General features: G+C 46.7%; 1 protein-coding gene, 1 long non-coding RNA gene and 1 pseudogene across 2 annotated transcripts; 2 read left to right on the forward strand and 1 right to left on the reverse strand.

Annotated features, from left to right (window-relative positions):
- Positions 1-243: 243 nt before the first annotated feature.
- Positions 244-21,259, forward strand: LOC125411796 (uncharacterized). The gene is made up of 2 exons (XR_007235398.3): positions 244-535; positions 18,358-21,259. It is a non-coding gene; the product is annotated as an uncharacterized LOC125411796 (long non-coding RNA).
- On the reverse strand, positions 2,595-17,232 carry Cacng6 (calcium voltage-gated channel auxiliary subunit gamma 6). Its single transcript, XM_048452143.3, has 4 exons — positions 15,815-17,232; positions 10,599-10,673; positions 8,652-8,789; positions 2,595-3,608 (listed from the first exon to the last, which is right to left on the reverse strand). Exons 1-4 carry the CDS (start codon positions 16,146-16,148, stop codon positions 3,370-3,372), a joined length of 786 nt encoding a protein of 261 aa, XP_048308100.2. The 5' UTR covers positions 16,149-17,232; the 3' UTR covers positions 2,595-3,369.
- Positions 7,369-7,546, forward strand: LOC125411862 (U2 spliceosomal RNA; annotated as a pseudogene).
- Positions 21,260-21,394: the final 135 nt, after the last annotated feature.

The raw sequence follows: 21,394 nt of genomic DNA on the forward strand, positions 1-21,394 counted from the left end.
AGGTGTGTGTCACCACAATCAGTATGCCCGAGTTTTGAACTTATTCTGGCTTCTCTTATAATTCTATGCTTTGTAGCGAATAAGCGTGTGGTGCGAAAGGTCTGAGTTGCAATTCTACTTTCGCGTAGCAGCTGTATAGCCTTAAGACAGGCCACATTTAAGTTCTCTGACGGGTTGTGTTTCTATTGCGACATCAACAGCAGTGTAGCAGGCTTGTGCCACATGATAAAACCCTTGGACCCGTGCCCGGCACACAGTGGTATGTGAGCAGGGAAAGATAGCTCTTCATCAGAGATGAAGGTGCTCTTGCTGAGAGACTCCAGATCTGACACAAGTTCCTCGTTTCCTGGCGGCTTGGAGGGCATTTTGGAAGAGGGAGCAAGCAGAAAGAGGTTTAAGGGCTGGAGGACGCAGGGGAGCAAACATTGCGCTCTGGACCTGAGCTTGTAAACTCTCAGCAGCCGCAGTCACCTGCACAAGATCAAGGCAGAAAGATCACTCAACGTTCCAGCAGGAAGCACTTGAACTGGACTTGGTAAGTTACGAGAGAGAAGAGAGAGAGAGAGAGAGAGAGAGAGAGAGAGAGAGGAGATAAGAAAGTGTATGCTTATGTGTTGGAGTGCCTTGTGGGAATAGGAGGAGGAGACAATTGGAGCTAGATCTGACTGAATTGTTAGAGAATAACAGATACTTTTATTTAAAAAAAAGAAAAGAAAAAATTCTTATGTCTCCTCTACGTCCCCAACAAGATGGATGCAGTTGCCATTCATGAATCTCATAGTGCCCAAACTCGACCCACCATTGCTCAAAGACACCTGCATATAGTATATGCATGCACCTGTGGGAGGGGTCATGTGTGTGTGCATGTGGGCAAGCCAGATAGTTTTTGAGGCAGTACCCCTCATGTGAGGTTCATGAGGAGGCCAGACTACCCAAAGAGCAAGACCTGGGAGCCTTCTGACTGCCTTCCCAGCGCTGGGATTACAGACCTGGGCTGCCATAGCAAGGTGTGCACATGGGTTCTGATTCCCATACTTGCATGACAAATGCTTTACTGAGCCACTTCCTCAATCTCTACTTGCACATTTTATTTGTGTGTGTGTGTACATGTCATGGTACACATGTGGAGGTCAGAGGGTATATCTGTGTGTCCATGTGCGCATGTCATGATGCACGTGTGGAAATGAGAAGACAACTTTCTGAAACTGGTCCTCTACTTCCACCACGTGGGTCCTGAGGATCGAACTCAGGTCTTCAGCCTTGGCAGCAAGTGCCTTAATCTTCCAACAAGAGCAGTCTTGTTGGCCCCTCCTCCCCAAGTTTCTCAGTTTCTATCCTAGAAGTACCCACATTCTTGGGTGCCAAAGTCTGGATTCACCTGCTGGGGATGTTGTCACAAATCATTGCCAGGTGCTTGGACAACAAACCTGTCGCCTTATGGTTCTGGGTGTTTTAAGTATAAAATATAGGTTGAGCAGCCTGCTTCTTTCCTTCTGAGGCTTGAAGCAGGGATCCACCAAGGGGCTTCCTCCTCAGTGTACAGATGGCTGTCTTCTTCCTGTGTCCCTCCATGCTGCCTTCCCTCTGTGAATTTCCATCTCTGTGTCCCCATCTCTCCTTTTCACAAGTTGGGTTGAATTAGAGCCAACCCTGGTGGCCTTGTTTTGTTGTGATTATGTCTGTAAAGACCTGATCTCCAGACCTACACCTATGACCCTGGCACTGAGGCAGGAGAATCACTGCAAGTTTGCAGTCAGCCTTGGCTACACAGTGAGTTTTAGACAAGCCAGGAGTTCAAAGCACATAGTTAAAGGTGAACACAGTAGTGCATGACTCAGGAGACAGAGGCAGGAATATTGAGAATTTGAGGCCAGCCTGGCCTATATAGTGAGACTATGCCTCAAATTTAAAATAAAATAAAATAGAATAGAATAGAATAAAATAAAATAGAAGGGGGCCTACTTGGGAATAGGTAGGAGAGTGGGGGTGGGGCAGATGATGATGTGGTCAAATATATTTGTACAGAATGTCATAGGAGGGGTTGAAGAGATGTCTCAGCTGTTAAAAGAACTTGTTGCTCTTGCAGAGGACATAGGTTTGACTACCACTCCCATGGTGGTTCATGACCATCTGTACCTCCACTTCCAGGAGTTCTGATTCCCTCTTCTGACCTCTGATGGCACCAAGCACACACAAGGTGCACAGACACACAGGCGAAATACTCACACATAAAACAAAAATTAACAAATCTAAAAAAAAAGTCATATGAAAACCAACATTTTGCACAATGAATATACACATATGCATGCACTTGCGCACACACGCACGCACACGTATACACATGAAACTATAACCAAACAAAGTTGTACTGAGAGTCCCTAGCACGTGTATTTTTGGGAAGGACAACATTCAAGCTATAGCCACGTCTGCATTCTGAACTGTTTCCTTCTCCAAGTTCTCGTCCGCATGTGTAGGCATGCGAACTAGTGACTCCAGGACAGAGAGTTGCCTGTGGCCAATGAATGAAGAGGACAGGGGTTCCTTGCCTCACCCTAGAATGCATGAGCTCCATACAGACAGGCTCCAAACCAAAATTGTCACATCTTCAAACCTTTAATCCCAAATCAGATCACAGTAAAGTCAGGCCTGGGCTCTTCTCTGCCCCACTAGGCCAGCAGAGGATGTCTCTCTCTCAAGTGAATCAACACAGACTCCGACAAGGAAGGCCCCTAAATCCTTCTGGGACCCCTGCCCTCCCATCAGCTTATAGCCATCTCCCCAACAGGTCCCTGGAAGGTTCCCCAGGAAGCCTGCATTTACACATAGCCTCTTCTCATCCTGCCCCAAGCAACCCAAATTCAGCTACCAAGAAAAGGTGTGTGTGTGTGTGTGTGTGTGTGTGTATGTGTGTGTGAGCTTGTACATGGGAAAGGGGTCAGAGTTCAGGCATCTTCTTCCATGGCTTCTAACTTATTTATTGAGACAGGGTATTTCACTGAACCTGGACCTAATTAATTGGCCAGGCTAGCTGGCCACTAAGCCCCAGGGTTCCCCCAGTCTCTACCTTCCCAACCCCAGGGATTACAGACATGTACCATTGATTTGGCTTTTAAAGTGTGTTCTGGAGGCTCAAACCCAAGTCCTCATGACTTGCTCAGCAAGCACTTTACCTACTGTGCCATCTCTTTTGCACCCCCAAAAGTGTTATTTACAGAGAGAAGAAGTGGGGCCAAGATGTTTTGTGAAATGGACCCCCAGAGTGGGAAGAGCAGTCTCTCTGGAAGAGAGATGGAAAGTCTTGAGGAGAAAGCTGGAAATTGAGGCAGGCTTGGCAGATGCCTGCAGAAAGCAGATCAGGGCTCTAGGGCTCTAGGTGGTTGGGTCACCCCGCTTGGGGCACAGTGACCGCCAATGCCAGGAAGGCAGAGAGAGCAGCAGGAAACATACTCCCCCAAGCAGCAGAATCAGGCCAGCACCCACACCGCATCCCAGGGACCAGGAGTACTCATAGGTCAGGCGAGGAGCTGGGGTAGTGTCAGGGCTGGCTCCTTGAAGCAGGGCTCTAACGGAATGCCGGAACACCTCCAGGCTGACCAAGAGCAGCAGGCCTATGGGGGGAGAACAGAGAGAGATTTGGGCTGGAGAAGTGGCTCAATGGTTAAGACCACTGACTGGTCTTCCAGAGGACCTGGGTTCAATTCCCAGCACCCACATAGTAGTTCACAACAGTCTGTAACTCCAAGATCTGACATCCTTACATATACAAACATGCAGGCAAAACAACAATGTACAAAAATAAATGAATAAGTAAATGAATGAATGAATAAAAAGTAGAGAGTGAAATTCTTAGCTCTGGGACTCCAGTTTGGGTTTGAGACTGTCACCCCTCCTTCATTCCTTTATCAACCAAGGATCCTCTTATGTTTTTCCTTCTGTCATTCAATGGTCATACTCATTCCACCAGTGGGGGACAGAAAGCAAGCATTACATCTGTGCTTAACATGGAAACATTTTTCCTCTCTCTTTCTCTCTCTCTCTCTCTCTCTCTCTCTCTCTCTCTCTCTCTCTCTCTGTGTGTGTGTGTGTGTGTGTGTGTGTGTGTGTATGTGTGTGTGTGTGTGTGTGCGTGCCTACCCATGTGTGTATATGTGAAGACTAGAGGTCAATGCAATATGCCTTTCTCAATTATTTTCCACTTTATTTTTGAGGCATTGAATCCTGGGCCTTGTACTTGCTAGGCAAGTGCTCATCCACAGAGTTACACCTCCAGCTCCCACTTCACTTTTAAAACACCTTAAAATTACATTTTGGTGAGTGTGTGTGTGCACCATGACACAAACGTGGAGGTTAGAGAACTACTTGTGCAAATCAATTCTCTCCTTCTACCATGTGGGACTTGGGGAGTGAACTCGGGGCATCAGATTTGTTTTAAGTCCCTATGCCTGCTGAGCCATCCTGAAGGTCATACACCTTATTTTTTTTTTTTTTTTTGAGACAGGACCTCTCATTGGCCCAGTGCTCACAGTTTGGGTAGACTTACTGGCCAGCAAGCCCTCCTGTCTCTGCCACTCTGTTGGGATTATAAGTTTATAAAGAACAGAGTATAAAAGATGCCTTGCTTTTAATGGGTTCTAGAGATTAAATGCAGGTTGCTGTGCTTGCAGCAGCGAGCACTTTATTGACTGAGCCATTGCCCTAGCCTCCCATTTCTTCATTTTGAGACAAGGTCTCCTTAGCCCTAGCTGCCCTGGAAGTCATTATATATACCAGGCTGGCTTTGAAGATCCAGAGATTCTCCTTCATCGTTTAAATAGTGGGATTACAGCATTTTCCACTATGCCTGGTTTAATCACTTTTATTTGGGTTAAGAGGTAGAGGTTGAGGCAGGATCTCTCTATGTAGTTCTAGCTGTCCAGAGCTTACTTTGTAGACCAGGTTGGCTTGGACCTCACAGAATCCTCCTGCCTCTGCCTCCCAAGTTCTGGAATTAAAGTCATTGCCACCACACCTGGCAAACATTTTTCTGTGGATGGGTATTTTATTTGCATTTTTGTCTGAGCACTGTGTGCGCAAAATGCCCACAGAAGTGTCGGATCACCTGGAGTTATTGATGGTTGCAAGGAGTTGAACCTGGGTCCTCTGGAAAAGCTGCCAGTGTTCTTAACAACTGATCCATCGCTTCAATTGAAATCATTACCATTTTTAAAGGAATTGTTTGCCTCTTAGTTTGAGACAGAGTCTTGCTATGTAACTCAGGCTGTTCTCTAACTCACATTCTCTTGCCTTAATCTCCTGAGCGTTAGGATTATAGGTATCTACCACAATACCTAGCTAGTTCTTTTTATAGGATTTTTCTCCAATCCTTAGGCATTCCTGTCAAGGAAAGAACACAAATTAGATATCACTGACTAGAAGCTGCTATATTGCACCTTCAGAAACAAATACAGGAAAAAGAAAGAGGATTTCAGAGAGTGATATGCAGTAGGGAGAAAAAAAATTAAAAGTGTATTTTTGCATGTCTGTATGTGTGTGTAGGTTGCATGCCTGTGTGTGTGTGCGTGTGTGTGCATGTGTGCATGTGTGCATGTGTGTGTGTACCATGTGAGTGCAATATCCACAGAGGACAGAAGAGAGCTGCAGATCCTCTGGAGTTGGAGTTACATGCAGCTATGATCTGCCTAACATGAGTGCAGGAAACTTGGATCCTGTGGAAGAACACCAATTGCTCTTAGTCAATGAGCCATCTCTCCAGCATCTCCAAATTTTTAAAGTAGGGAGAGTCGGGAATGATCGCGTGTACCCATTCCTAGTACTCAGGATTACCACAAATTCAAGGCTGGCCTGGGCTACATAATAAATTCCAGGCTAGTAACTGATACATGAAAACAAATGCTGGCAGAAATGTTCACTGTTGAGGTGAGTTTAAAATGTAGTCTCTTTGGAAATCAGTATTCCTGAGTGATATAAAAAAGCAGGCTGAGTAAGCCAAAAGTAGCAATCCAGTAAACAGTATCTTGCTTCAGTTCCTGTCTCCAAGTTCCTGCCCTGATTTGACTCCTGCTCTGACTTTCCTTAGTGATGAACTATTACTTGGAAGGGTAAGATGAAATAAACCTTTTTTCTAACCAAGTTGCTTTTGATGATGGTGTTTATCACAGCTATAGAAACCAGGAGGTGGTGGCACATGCCTTAAATCCCAGCATTCAGAATGCAGGAAAGAAGGAAGGAAGGAAGGAAGAAAGGAAGGAAGGAAAGAAGGAAGTTAGAAAGGAAGGAAGGAAGAAAGGAAGGAAGGAAGGAAGGAAGGAAGGAAGCTTAACTAGGACAACATCTATCACTACCACCATCATTATCACCATTATCATTAATAATGCAATGACACCACCACTGTCACAGCCACCACATAAACACTAGTATCTACCACCATCATCTCTAGAGTCACAACCACTATCATCACTATCATCACCACAACCTATTGCGACCATGATCTCTATCCCTACCCTAGCCGCATCGTAATCACCATTACTATCATCACGTTTACTGTCATCACCACCATCTCTATCACCATCTCATCATTTGCAGTTCAGTGAAAGAGGCCAAGAAAGCTTAGAATCAAACCTTGCCTCCGGGTGACTATCGGTGCAAGACTGGTCCATCAACAATCAGTTATGGAAATGGAGATACATTCCTCAGTGGTGTTGTAGCCACTGGTAAGTTGACTTTGATGAAGCAAATTACCTTCTACCCATGCAGGCAACCCTAATTAAATGCAGTGGGGTGCCAAAATAAAAAAAAAATCCATGAAAGTTGAAAGAGAACTTGTAAAGAAGGGGGTCGACAGGAGAGGGACAAGAGGGAATGCATGGGTGGGGATGTGAACAAAGTGTCACACATCATATGTATGCACTTGTGTATCATGCATGTAAAACTGTGAGCAAATTTAAAAGAGAAAAGTCCCACCTCTGCCATTAGGTACAGTGAGAGGTCACTTGACTTTTCTCAACTTCAGTGCTCTTATCAACAAAATGAAGACTAATAACCTTTGGGGCTGGAGAGATGGCTTGTGATTAAGAGCCCTTGCTGCTCGTGCAAAGGACCCAGGTTGGGTTCCCAGCACTCACATGGCAGCTCACTATCATCTGTAACTCCAGTTCCAGAGGATCTGACACCCTCGCATAAAGCAAAGCTAAATAAAGCACTGAAATTTTTAAGTAAATAAATCAATCATAGCAACCTTTAGCTAGTCCACTCAATGTAAAGCTTTGAGGTAAATGTCAACCAAACTGAAGTCTTTGTTATTACTGAGGTATACACTACACAAGATGTGGCATTTTTTTCTGAATCTTCACCTACAAAAATATAACACACATGGCTTCTAGGCGTTTTGACCAAGATCATGTGTAGTATCTGTTCTTAGCCAATTAATATCTGATGTGTCCTCTATATTAAATGGATTTCTGGAGTTAGGAGTTGGAATAGGAGCTTACTCCATCCACTACACTCATCGACCTGGTATTGCAGTGCCTCCAGGAATGGTGAAAAAAAAAGGAATATAGCACATGAGGCTGGAGAGATGGCTTAGTGATTAAGAGCACTAGCTGCTCTTCCAAAGGTTCTGAGTTCAATTCCCATTACCCACATGGTGGTTCATAACTATAACTGTAATGGAATCTGGTTGGCTCTTCTGGTATTCATGAAGACAGAGCACTCATATACATTAAATAAATAAATCTTTTTTTTAAAAAACAATACAGTCCCTGCAGACTCAAAGTTCAAAACCCATGGCTTGAGACTCTCTCATCTTTGGACCTACTCAGCTCCTGAGCTTCTTTGACCACCAAGCATGCAATACTGCTCCGAGACCTGCCTCTTCCTCCAAGTATACAACAGTGTTGGAGATTCCAAGCCAAATCTAAGAGTGGTTGGAGAGCATTCAATTGTCATGCAACAACAAAATATAGAAAGTTCCTAGCTTTTAGATTTTACATAAACTCACTCTAACTCCTGGCAAGCAATAGTGCCTAGGGATTTACCCCTCCCTTTGCCATCATTGGAGGCCATCATGGAGACCCCATGTCCAAACCCAAAATAGTATTATTTAGAGACATTCCACTCCTCTGCCGACAACAGTATTTGGAATTCTTCCATCTTTGAGTCTACTACAGTCCTTGGACAGACCCCTCCTTTGCTCCCAGCATGGAGCAGTGAGTGGAGATCTCATTTCTCAGTGTAGAGATTCTTGGCACTCCCAGATCCAAATGCAAAACAGCATTTAAATCTAAACAAACCTTGCCAGTAAGAGTCCTTGGAATTCTTCCATTGAGTTTACTAGAGCTCTTGGGTTTCTCTTTACTCCCAACATGCAGCTGGACTTGGAGATTCTACTTCCCAGCATGCAACATTGAGTGGAGCACTCAGCACTCTAATGTGAGTGGAGTTGCTAACTTCCAGCATGCAACAATCGATAGAGATTCAACCACTCAGCATGCAACAGTGTGTAGGGATCCACCTCCAGCATGGAACTGGACACAGAGTTTTCACCTTGCAGCATGCAGCCGTGTGTGGAATCCCACCTCCCAGCATGCAGCAGTGTGTGGAGACCTCAATTCCTAGCATGCAATGTCCTTAGCCTCCACACACTCAGCCCTCACCTGAGAGGCCAAAGCAGACAGCTCCCAAGCGGAGCAGGACCTCTGCACCTTTGCTGAGCACCATGATGACAGAGAGGCAGCCCAAGGCCGTGGCTGTCAGGCTCAGCACAGCTATCACAGCAGCTGCCAGGTTTACTTCTGCAAATAGGGGCCAAGGAAGAGGCAGAGAACATGGGAACAGGAGAATGGACAGCACTTTTCCACAAGAACCACAACCAGAAGGATGGAGGACTTCAAAGTCCTCCTGAGAGTGTGTTATTTACACTGTTGAAAGAAGGGAGACTCGGATAGGTCAGTTAGTTACTTGGCTCAGGTTATAGAACAAAAAGGGGACAAGACCAGGTCAGGGATACTGGAATGACCATCCTTTGGTCATCACTGGATCAACAGATAATGAAGTGGAGGGAGCAGGGTGTAGGAGACAGTGGTAAAGACGATTCATTATCTTGTAATCATCCAGGTTGTAATTTCCCCTAACTATTCCCCCCCCCCCAGCTGGAAAATTCTGGTAAAGTCCTACACTGCCCTCAGTCTTCAGCTCTGGAAAATCAGGATTAGAAGTCACATGAAGTGCTCAGTGTACTGCTCAGCACATAGGGCGGTGGTCCAGAACAGTGCACCAGGTTATTTTACCATCTCAGGGATGCACAGGGATTTGACTCAGGTCACACGAGAAAAGAATGGAGAAGGTAAGGGACCCTAGTATGCATCAGGACTCATAAGAGTTTAGCTGCATTAAATCCTCATTAAAAAAAAAAAAAACAACAGCGAGAGGCATGAAATGATCCCCAATGATCCCCAGTTTCTCTATGAAGACACTGGGGCGGGCTGGAGAGACGGCTCAGAGGTTAAGAGCACTGACTGCTCTTCCAGAGGTCCTGAGTTCAATTCCCAGCAACCACATGGTGGCTCACAACCATCTGTAATGAGATCTGGTGCTCTCTTCTGGCCTGCAGGGACACATGGAGGCTGAACACTGTGTACATGATAAATAAATAAATCTTAAAAAAAAAAGAATGCAATAAAAAAAAAACCAGAAGACACTGGGGCATTGGAGCGATGTTCAAGAAGCTGAATTTAGGGTAGAAAGGACAAAGTTCTCAGAGTCTTATTGTTTAGTATAGTAGTAGTTACCAGAGACTTTTAAATTCTATTTTAAATTCACTGAAGTTAAAATTAAAAATTCATTTTCCCATTACACCAGACACCTTCTGAGCACTTGGCATTCCCATGTGGCTCGAAGCCATTGTATGGACCAAAGAACACACGCAACATTTTCATTTTCCACATACGATTCTGTAGATTTAGACTGGGGGGGGGGATTGGGATCGTACCCCTGCCCTTTTGTGGAAATGGATAGTAATACTCTCAACCGTTTCTGATTTGTTTTCTCATTGGGTGATGAAGCTAAAGTTCCAAACTGTAGGGTTATAGTAAGAACTAGAGTTAGTGCTAAGTGCTAACAAACCATGAGTGCTGAGCTTAGCATGTACAATGCTATAAATGCTTATAACGTTCAATACAGAAAGTGTAACTTGTTCAAACCACACAGTACAGGCAGAGTCAGTGATCAGAATAGAATGCTGGACACAAGGTCTGGTGATCACAGCCCCCACTCTTTTTCTTTCATTTTCTTTTTCTTTTTCTTTTTTTTTTTTTTAGAGACGGTTTCTCTGTGTAACAGTACTGGCTGTCCTAGAACTTTCTCTGTTGACCAGGATGGCCTCCAATTCACAGAGATTCGCCTGCCTCTGCCTCCCGAGTGCTGGAATTAAAGCTGTGTACCACCATTGCCTGACTATTGTCCCCACTTTCAACCCACCATCACCCTCCAAATTTGGGACAGTACCAAATCTGAGCCCATCCCGAGCCCACGCTGTCACTCACTCCTTCAGAGCTGTCATGCTTCCCTCGCGCCTCCCTTGTCGCAATATGAGATGTCCTTACCTTTCTTGGTGGTTCGCTGGAAGATGTGTGCATTCTCCCCCGTGGTGAAGAATTTGAAGTAGGTGCAGTTTGCTTCTGTGGGGTTCAGGAAAGAAAAAGAGGAGGTGATGACATGAAGTTCTGCGTAAGCTCAAGGTTGGACACTACCCAGACACTTACAGGGAGCTAAAAATAGAATATTAGTATGACTGACCCACAGCGGAGAAAAATCAGACTGGCAAGATTGTTCAGTATATAAAGGTGCTTGTGCTAAACCTGATGACCTGAGTTCAGTTCTTGGAATCCACATGGTAGAAGGAGAGAGCTGACTCTGTGCACACATGCACACACACATGGTAGGGGGAGCAGAATAAATAAATAAATGTACCAAGATGGACAATAACACTGAGATGTAAATACGACTTACCACATCACTGATGTCTGGGGAATGCGTTTTTAACCCCAAGACCTATGGTCTAAGCCTTTGGCACAGTGAGTCATTCACCTCTCTGGACTCTGAGATTCTTCCTCTTTAAATGAGTTGACAATCTTTCTCCCAGCTCCTTCATGTGGGTCTGAGGAGCTTTCATTTCATTCAACAAAGGACACCAAGATGCAGGTACCAGGAGGTTAAGGGACTCGGGAAAAGAGTTCTCTCTCCTATGCTGCATACACAAAGAGCTCCTGCTGATTAGCAAGGGGGGAGCGAAGTTGCCCCATTGAAACATGGGCAAAGGATATGAATAGTGATTCACAGGAGGGCAAATCTGGAGAGTTCGCAAGTACATGAAGAGAGACTGCTGCAGCGGGAGTCAGAGAAATGCGACTTGAACCAGCAGGGAGGTAGCACTTCAGATCAATTAGTTGGGCAAATATTGAAAGGGCAGTGTGAAGCATTGGGAGGAGAAGGGGAAGCAGCTGGGAGTGCAAACCGGCACTAGTCTGTATGTGAAGGACTCTGACGCACTGAAAGCGTGAAGTGCAGGTGTATAGCAGGCAATAACCGTTCAGTCAGTAATAGGCCAGGTGTGTGAGTAAGGGACAATGAGTATGTCACCTCGCAGCTGGAGAGACGACTCAAAGGTTAAGAACATACCCCATCCCTGCTGAGGACCCGAGTGAGGTTCCTGGTACCTTCATCAGGCAGCTTAAAACAGCAACTCCAGCACCAGAGATCCAGTGCCCTTTTCTGAGCTTGGAGGACCTTTCTGAGCCTTCACACACAAGTACACACTGTCCCCCACATATACACATAATTTAAAAGTAAAAGTGAACTAAGTCATGATTATTGTCACATAGAAGCCATCCTAATCTACATGAGTACATGCTTTGGTGTTCTCCAACATGAATTGCCTTAAACATGCATTTCTCAGAATACATCTCTGCTACTAATTAATACATGTTTATATGTCTTTGTCCTATAACACAATAATTTCACTTCTGGATATTCCAAGAAGGAAAAAATAGCACATATGGGAATATAGATATGATTGTTCTCTGTGGCATTGTTTACTAAAATGGAGTAGGAAATAATTTAGTGTCCATCTCTCAGGCCATAGGTAATTGAGATAGATGCTCTCATGAACATCTTTATAACACAGAATCATTATGAACTAAAAAAAACATAAAGCAAGTGAGAGAGATTTGGAAATCAGTGTTGAGTAAGAAAAATTATATTAAAACAATACAAAACCACATAATACAATTTCTTCAAACCAAACCACACATGTATATAAGCTCAAATTCTACATTTTTTCCAAGTCAAAACATGTGTATATGTATGCAATGCCAAACACATTAGAGAACTAAATTAAGAAAGTTTTTTTTTTTTTTGTATGACGGGTCTCCCGGTGTAGCCCTGGCTATCCTGGAATTTGCTATATAAACAGAAAGATCCTCCAGCCTCTGCTTCCCGAGGGCTGGGACTAAAGGTATGTACCACCGTGCACAACTTGGGAAATAAATTTTAAAATACGCAGATGTGGTGTCAGACTGGCCTATGTGAGACTTTGCCTCTAAAAGGAAAAAAAAAAATTTAAGACATAGCATGAGAAAGACCTTCTGAAAGCAAACAATAATTTTTGTGTAAACATTTTATGTAAACATATGTAAAATTCACTCAATACTGTTGTGAATTTAAGTATGAGAAAGCTTAAAGTTAAAAACAGGATGCTCTAACATGCTAAGACAGGGTTTCGTGTATCCTAAGCTGACCTTGAACCTGCTGCGAAGCAAAAGATGGCTTTCAACTTCTGACCCTCCTGCCTCCACCTCCCAGATGCTAGGAGTACAGGTATATGGCACCATGCCTGGTGAATGTGATGCTGGGGATGAAACCCTGGGCTTTGTGCATGCTAGGCAAACAGCATGCCAATTAAATTACACCCTGGCTCCTAAAATGCATCCTACACTCCGACCTACTCTTTTATTCTACATATGAGGAAACTGAGGCACAGAACAGAAGGGAGTGTGCAAAATCACAAGGGGTTGAGAACATTGAAAAGGGAGCCAGACAATTTGGAGAAGTGGAAATGGAACTTTACCAATTGAATGGGAAGAGATGAAGGGACAAGGGGATAAATCCACATCAAGTGAGAGTACGGGGCACACCAGACATCAGCTTGGGGAAGTGGGGTTGTAGTTTCCAGGTTTGAGCAACTACAAGAGGCAAAGGGTACTTCTTGTGAAAGGAGATGCTCTTTGTGGACACTGGTTGAGGATACATTCTAGACCCATGAGAGAGTAGAGTTCCTTCTGGGACTGGGTGTGGTATCTGGCATCCCATTTGGCTGCTGCTGATAACAGGACTTTGTGTCCGTGTCCCACAGAGGACAGGGCAAACTCACTTAGGAAGCAACAGAGTGAGTCACTCTCTGATATGATAGCCAAGGGACACATAATGGCTTTCTTTTAATTTTCAAATGAAGTTATTTCTTTGAGACAGTGGAATCTAAGAGAGGTCCTCTGATGAGCAGAATTATGGCATTTTGGGAATGGCCTTGTAAGAAAGGTGAAGTCCTCTTGTTTTATTTTGTTTTTGGCACAAGATGTTATGTAGCCTAGGCTGACCTACAACTCACTATGTAGCCAAGCTGGCTTTGAATTCCTGGTCTTCCTGCTTCTGCCTACTCAGTACTGGTGTGTGTTTCCATACTCGGTGGTGAAATCCTTTCTGAGAAGCAGAGGAAAACAGCAAGAGGTGTGAAGGACCTCATCATACACAGTGAAGTGGCAGCAGGCAATCTTTTCTTCCAAAGAATGAGGGTCTCTAAGACCTTAAGTTCTAGTTACAGCAACAAAACATAGTTCTTAGGAACCAAGACATCTGAAAGTCAAACCACACAGAACTAGCCTGAGGCACAGATTAGACACTAAGAGTTCTTGCTCCTTACTTTTCTCCCCTGTAGAACAAGTATGATGAAATCCATCACTGAGCTATGCTCCAGTCCCTCACTGGGAGATTCTAGGCAGGTGCTCTACCACTACACACTCCCAGCCTCTCCCTGGGGGACTCTAGGTAAGTGTTCTACCACTGAGACATGCCTCCAGTCCTCTTCTTGTTTTTTAAGAGAGGATCTCACAAAGTTGCCTCGGCCTCCTGAGAACCTTTGACTACAGAATTGCACCACCAGGCCCAGCTAGCATCCCATATTTTTTTTTTCATTATCCCATTCTGCAAAGGTTTGGGATCATCTTGACTGAGATCCCAAGCAGTGAGAAGAATAAGAATTAAAATAGCTGATCAGGACAGACAGGTAGTTCAAGCCACAAACAGTGGCTTCCCACTTCAAAGGCTTAGAACATTATATTTCAGGTTCCATACCACATCTGGAAAAGTAGCGGTTGAGAAATGAAAGGAAATCCAACCAGAGCCCAGAAGGGGTGAAAGGGTCCTGAGACTATCCGGTACACAATGGAGAGCAGTACCGCAGAGATCTCATCAAACAAGTGATATCCAAAGTGGTTTTTAATGGGTATCAAATACTGTCCTTGAGTTAAAAGAGGTAAAATAAACACCCATCCAGTGCCCAGGGTGGTATAGAATGTCCCACTTGTCTAAGAAAAGGGCATAGCGTGTTCTGTCAGAGAGTGAGAGGTACAGGATAGCCTTCTGGCACTGCTGAAAGCAAAGGAACCACCATGTGGGGAAACGAAGGATGTGGGTGCCTATAGAGCAAGGGAGAAGGGTGGGAATGTTCGTTCTGACGACATAGAGGTGAGAGGGGCTGGCAATAAACGTTTCTCAAGAGAGACAATGTGCACCCAGAATTGTGAGAGGTACTGGGTAAGAATTTCGTTTGATTGTATCCACAAACAGGGAATCGGCACAGATTTTTTGACTTCCGGGTGGGCGTAGGGTGGTCTGTCTCCACAGAGCCTCACAGAGTAGGAATGTGGGATGTCTCCAGGCTTCTAGTTAAGGGCACAGGCTGTCTGTGGGTGCATGGCTGTCTGATGGGGAATGCAGGCAGTTCTAGGGGATACGGGTTGGCGGGGGTGGTTACAGGCTGTTCTGAGGGTACCAGCTGGGTCTGAAGGCACAGGCTGTCTCTAGAGGTACAGGCTGGTCTGAGGCACAGGCCATAGCTAGAAGACAAACTTTAAGAAACAAGTTTCTTCAGCTTACCTGAGCTAATGCGAGCTCACTGACTCTAGACTGACTGGGGAAGGGGGGCGGGGAGCAGCATAGGACCAAACTAGCCCCTCTGAATGTGGGACCGCTGGCAGTGGGACCAGGATTTATCCCTAGTGCTTGAAATGGCGTTTTGGAGCCCATTCTCTTTGGTGGAGGGATATTTTGCTCACTCTAGATATTGCTGGGAGGGTCTTGGTCCTGCCTCAAAGCGATGTGCTAGACTTTGTTGGCTCTCGATAGGAAGCCTTACCCCTCTGTGGAGTGGATGGGAGTGGGGTGGAGAAGGAGATGGAGAGAGCAGGAGGGGAGTGGGAACTGGGATTGGTATGTAAAATGAGAAAAGACTGTTTTTTAAAAAATAAATTTAAAAAATTTATAAAAGGAATAAATTACTTTAGGGGATATGCTGCTGGGGGGACATGGGCTAGGTCTGCGCTTCTCTCCCCCACACCTCCTTTCTCCAGTTTCTGTGAGCACAGGTTGATCTAGTCACAAACTCTCAGAGATAAGACTTTTTTTTTTTTCCTGGAACAAAGTTCTCCCAGACATAAGCTTCTTTCTCCCTGACTGTGGGACACAGGCTCAGGACACAGCCTCTCACCTCCTGGCAGCTCAGCCGGGCCACAGGTCTCCCTGCTCGCGGGCACGTCCGCCTGCCACAGTCGCTTGATGCACACCTTCCACAGCCCCATATGGGCAGCCTCACAGACGGCGCTGCCGTTGGTCTTGTATGTATTAAATTCCACCCAGAACTCGGTGCCCACCGACAGCACAGCCAGGGTGGCACCCATGGTAGCCAACAGCAACACTAGCTTGATCTTGCCCTCGAGCTCCGGAGTCAAGCCAAGATTCTGCTGTCCCTGGGCACGACGCCGTCCCACAGCTGCTCGACGGCGGTCCTCCTCTTGCATGAAGAAGTTAGACCACATCATCATGATAATGGGAGAGGGCAGAGCTCAGGTGAGCTCCGAGGAGTCAGACAGACCTGTTCAGGGGGCCCTGAAGAGCAGGGAGCAGGGCCTGGACTTTTCAAGGAAATGGGGTGCTAACTAGATTGGGAATAAGCAAAAGCTGAACCCCGAATGCAACAGAAGGCCTCTGCCTCTCAGGAGAGGAAAAATAAATTAAAACAAACAAGCAAACAAGCTATATTCTTGGCCTAAGCATACCTGGTGGGTTTAAACAGACCCCACCCGGGCTTGTGCACATGAATTTGGCACAGGAGAGGCCTTGAGGAAAAGCCAGGCTCCTGGGTAGGTTTACCTACCCTGGGGAGCTCCAGGGGGAAGACCTGCCCAGTCTCTGCAGGCTGCCGATGGGGGGTCTCCAGTAAGCCTCAGAAATTCCTCAGAGAGAGAAGCTGAGGTGTTTTGTGTGTTTGAGAGAGATAGTCTAGAGTTCTTCGGGCTCAGAGTTTGTAAAGGGAGGAATCACAACACCTTTAGATTATACAAGAGGTAGAATTGTGGTTCCCCGGGGAAGATTAGAAACCCCTCCAAGTCTCAGAGAGGCAAGGAGTATCCTCCAATATTCACAACAGATCCGGGTGAACTCTTCTGGAATTCCGGGGAAAGGGGATGGGTGAGTCAGGAACTATACAGAAAAGAGCCCAGGTCTCAACGGTGGCTGAGAATCTATGTGGTGTCCAGAAAAAGAGTCTGGGGGATTCTCTGAGGGCCCAGAAGAAAGACCTGGGGTCCCGACAGGGCTCAGATCAAGGGACTGTGGTCCATACTGTGGCTCAGAAAACCAGAGCAAAAGTACCCTGGGGGCACAGGACCTGGGAAGGGATACAGTGAGTCCGTCTAGTCACTCGGCTCCCCCTCCCCCTGGCTCCCAGGGCCGGCCCGGACGGAATCGCTCCAGTCTCAGCTCGGAGTCCCGCGTTCCCCTCGGTCTTCCCACCCGGGTCTCCCGGGTACGGGCCCCTCGCGTTCTCCTGCCTCCGCGCTGCGCCGGCCCCAGCTCCGCGATGCCTCCGAAGCGTCCGGCTTTGCTCGCCTCCGCCCGCTCGGCCCTCCGGACCCGCTGCGCTCGCTCCCGGCCTCGCCCCATCCGCCCACCCCCTCACCCCACCGGCTATTTCGGGCTCGACCCGTAAATAACACCCGCACCTGTCGCTGGTGCCTGTTGCCATAGGGATCCCGGGTATTTTAAGGGGACAAGGGGCGGGGGAGAGAGGCCTCTAGGAAGGAGGGGCTGGGGGCCGGGTCTTCAATAGGCAGAACCTAGGGAATTTTGTTTCCCCAAGGGTCCGGAGGCGGGGTTGCAAAGTCCAAACTCCAAAATCTGGAGGCAAAGAGCCAGTGAAGGACTGAGAACTTGTGTTTCTGTCCTGAGCAGGCTGGACTGGAAACTCGCTAGCTGAATTGCAGGGTTCTAAGAGCCAGTGGCTGGGGATAAGGATTGAAGGTGGGGGTGGGGTGGACCCCTGAGCCTGCGGGAGAAGGGCTTGAGTATGGGCTTCTGGGTTTGAAGGGGGAGGCCTTGATTCGGACTCCTGAGTCTGAGGGAGGAGGACTGAAACCTGAACTCCTGAGTCTGAGGGAGGAGGAGTGGAACCTGGACTCTTGAGTTTGAGGGAGGAGGCTGGGGCCTGCACTTCTGGGTCTGAGAAAGGAGACTGGACCTGGACTCCTGGATCTGAGGGAAGAAGCTGGGGCCAGGAGTCCTGGGTCTGAGGGAGGAGGACTGGAGCCTGACCTTTGAGTCTGGGCTGGAGAATGGGAGGGTGACAAGAGTGGAGAGGGGGACTTCAGGGTCTGAGGAAGGAGGGCTAGGACCGGTATCTCTAGCGGAGTTGACTGAACCTGCTGAAGGTCTGGAAGAGGTCATCGTGGCCAGAATCCTGGGTATCAGTTACAGTGTTGAGGCCTAAGTTCCCCAGAAGGAAGAAAAGGCAGAGCTCAGGGAAGGGGGCGGTTGGGACGCATGAAGCAGAGCAGCAATCCTCGTTGGATTTATTAGACTGAGTGCTTCTGGGGGACCTTCCACGCAGTTTCAGCTCATTCAGGGGCAGACACCTAGACAGGGACAGCTATGCTGCATGGCAGCAGGGCCTGATTCTTAACCCCTCACTCCCTCTCAGCCCTTCTGTGGACCACCCAGGCGGGACCCTCCTTTTACCACTCCTTCCTTTCCCAGGTGCCGTGACCAGGTCCCTAGAACACCCATGCCACCTCTGATGGCCCTGCTCTGGACTTCATCATTGGAGGAGATTGTGCGTCTGACTGTCGCCTTAGACTGGCCCAACCTGTCACAGTCCTCTCAAGTATCCATCTCAAGGTCAGATATACAAGAAGCCTTAGACACTTCAATGGGTAATATGAATGGATGAAGTATGGGTGACTGAATGGCCTGGTGCAATGAGATGGTATATACACAGTTCCCTGTCCAGACGAGGAAAGATGTGACCTGCTCCTCTTCAGTGTCTACCAGAGCACCTGTCTCTGTTCTACCTGGCTTAGCTCCCATTCCATGCCAAAGTGGACACAGCTCTGAAATGACAGGGCCTGGCATCCCCAAGTCCCCAGAAGACATTCCTGAGTGCTGAGTGCATTTTCATTTCTGAATGAATGAAGGAGACTTCACTGGATCTCTCAGAACTGGATGGCCTCCGAGCCCCACAATGTCAGCAGCCGGAGCTGGAAAGCGGACAACACAGCCTCATTTGGGAAGTTCTCCCAAGCCTTTCTTCCCTGCCTGCTTCTGAACTGGTCTCCACTCCCAACTACTTCTGGGCCTTGGGTCTCCCCATCTTTCTCGGGCCCATCTGCTGTAATAGCTCTCGAAATTCGGGGTGTATTTTCTGTCTGTACATTTTCCTTCTCTCCCTCTCCCCCCTCATTTTTGTTTATATTTTTCAAGACAGGGTTTCACTGTTTTGCTGTCCTAGAACTCACTCTGTGGAGCAGACTGGCCTCCAACTCACAGAGATCCACCTACCTTTGCCTTCTGAGTGCTAGAATTAAAGGTGTGTGAGTGCTGGGATTAAAGGTGTGCTCCACCGCCACCTGGCCTCCTTCTCTATTTTTAAATTTTAAAAGATGATTACATTCATTTTTGGGGTGTATCGGGGTATGTATGTTATGGTGGGAGTGCAGAGAGAAACTTGCAGGGGTGAGTTAATTCCTTCTAGTTTGTGGGTCCATCCCTCTTTAAAATATTTTGTTATTATTCTAAGAAAATGTCTCCATCAGAAGCTCAGGCAGGCTTTGAACTGCGTCATTCCCCTGCCTCTTTAGTGATGGGATTATTGGCGTGAACAACTACACCCATCTCTATATCATTTGCATACCAAAATAATTGCTTTCCTCTTCTTCTTTCATGCCCCCATCCCCTTCAATGCTGGAGCGAGGCTTTTATCTCTGAAATCAGACAAAAGTCACCTCTTATCGAGCTCGTCACCACTGTCCCTGTCACAAACCTTCTAGTCTTCCATATCTTTTTCCAGCTCTCAGCAGCACTGGGCACAGATGGCTGACTTCTTGCTTCATAAAACATTATGTACTTTCCACCCTTCTTTGCCTTCCACCTTGTGTGGTAGGGACTGAACCTAGGGCAGGCACTCTAGCCCTGAGCCACACCATCAGCCCCTCACTGGGGGATTCTAGGCTGGTGCTCTACCACTGAACCACAGCATCAGACCCTCACTGGGGGATTCTAGGCAGGTGTTCTACCATTGAGCCCCATACCCCACCCTCACTAACTTTGCCCTCTGTGAGGCTCTGTCTTTCTGCTTTCCCCCAGATCACTCTCTCTCTCATAGAGATGCCTTAGATGTTCCAAAGTTTCTAGAGCAGAGTCATAACTCTATCTAATTACCCCTCACAGTTGTCCCATTCTCTGGCATTAAATGTCTCCTGGATGCTGACGTTACTAAAACTTGTATTTTCAGCCCTGACCTCTTTACCACTCTCATAACCAACTGGCTACCTGATACCCTGACTTGGATTTCCAGAGGCATCACCAACTGGGCACGTCCAAAAGATTGCCCCCACCTAAAATATGTCCAGTATACAATGGCTCAACTTCAGCTCAGATTCCCTTCTTCTTTTAACCTTAGTTGCTGCATGGCCCCTGCCCCCAGACCTAGTTCACCACCCCTGTAGATAGAATCTGTAAGATTCCATGCCCCTAATGCTTGCTCCCCTTTTGACTATTTTGTTATTTCAGATACAGGCCCACATGTAGCTCAAGCTGATCTTGAGCTTTTGATGCCCCTGCCTCTATCTCCCAAACACTAGATTTACAAGCCTGAGCCACCATGCCATTTATACAATGTCTGCTGCATACTGGGAAGTTACCCTGACGACTGAGCTACATTCCCAGACTCTCCAGTTTTGTTTGGAAGACAAAGAGAATCTCCTGAAGTCAAGGATAACCCTGAACCCCTGATCTTCTCACTTCCACCTCCTGCGTGCTGGAGCCCAGGCATGCACTACCCCCACCTAGTCCTCTTTTTGACTGTGAAATCATTCCCAGCCCAGTGACAGGATTCTGTTATTGTTTTGTTTAAATGAAACTATGACCCCGGCATGCCTGTGCTTAAAGTTCTCCAGGTGTTTCCCATCAAAAGTTGGAACAGAATATGGATTTTTTTTTTCTGGTCCAGGGCTACAAGGACTCATCAGTCTTTGTTCCCTGTGCCTTGGAATTTGTGTGCAAGTTGCTCATCCTTGTTCACACTCATCATCTCAAACAATGTGTCTTGAATGGCTCTGCCCTGTCATACACTTACCATATCCTCTGTAGTTTTTGTAGTCAGTTGAGTCTCAATGTGTAGTTCATGACTGCTATTTCAACTTCTGGAGAGCTGGGGTTTATAAGTGTGCACTAGCCTGCCCGGCTCTAGCTTTCCTTCCTTTTTTATTTCCATGCATCCCAGGTTAGCTTCAAATTCCTCATGTGGCCAAAAATGACCTTGAACTTCTGATTCTCCTGCCTCCATCTTCCAACTGCTGGATTTACACTGTGCAGGCACCACCATGCAGTTTATGCAGTGTTGGGGTTTGAACTCAGCACCTTGTGAATTCTCAACATGTTTGCCACCATCTGAGCCCCACCCCCAGCCTCCTGCTCCGCCTTCATTTATGGACCTTAGAGAGGTCACTTGGAGAGGTCCGAAAACAGCAGACCATTGTCTACTCATCACTTGCTATAATTTGAGTGTGAGCTATCC

The sequence above is a fragment of the Myodes glareolus genome, chromosome 1 (genome assembly GCF_982192425.1).
Source record: "Myodes glareolus chromosome 1, mMyoGla1.1, whole genome shotgun sequence".
NCBI lineage: Eukaryota > Metazoa > Chordata > Mammalia > Rodentia > Cricetidae > Myodes > Myodes glareolus.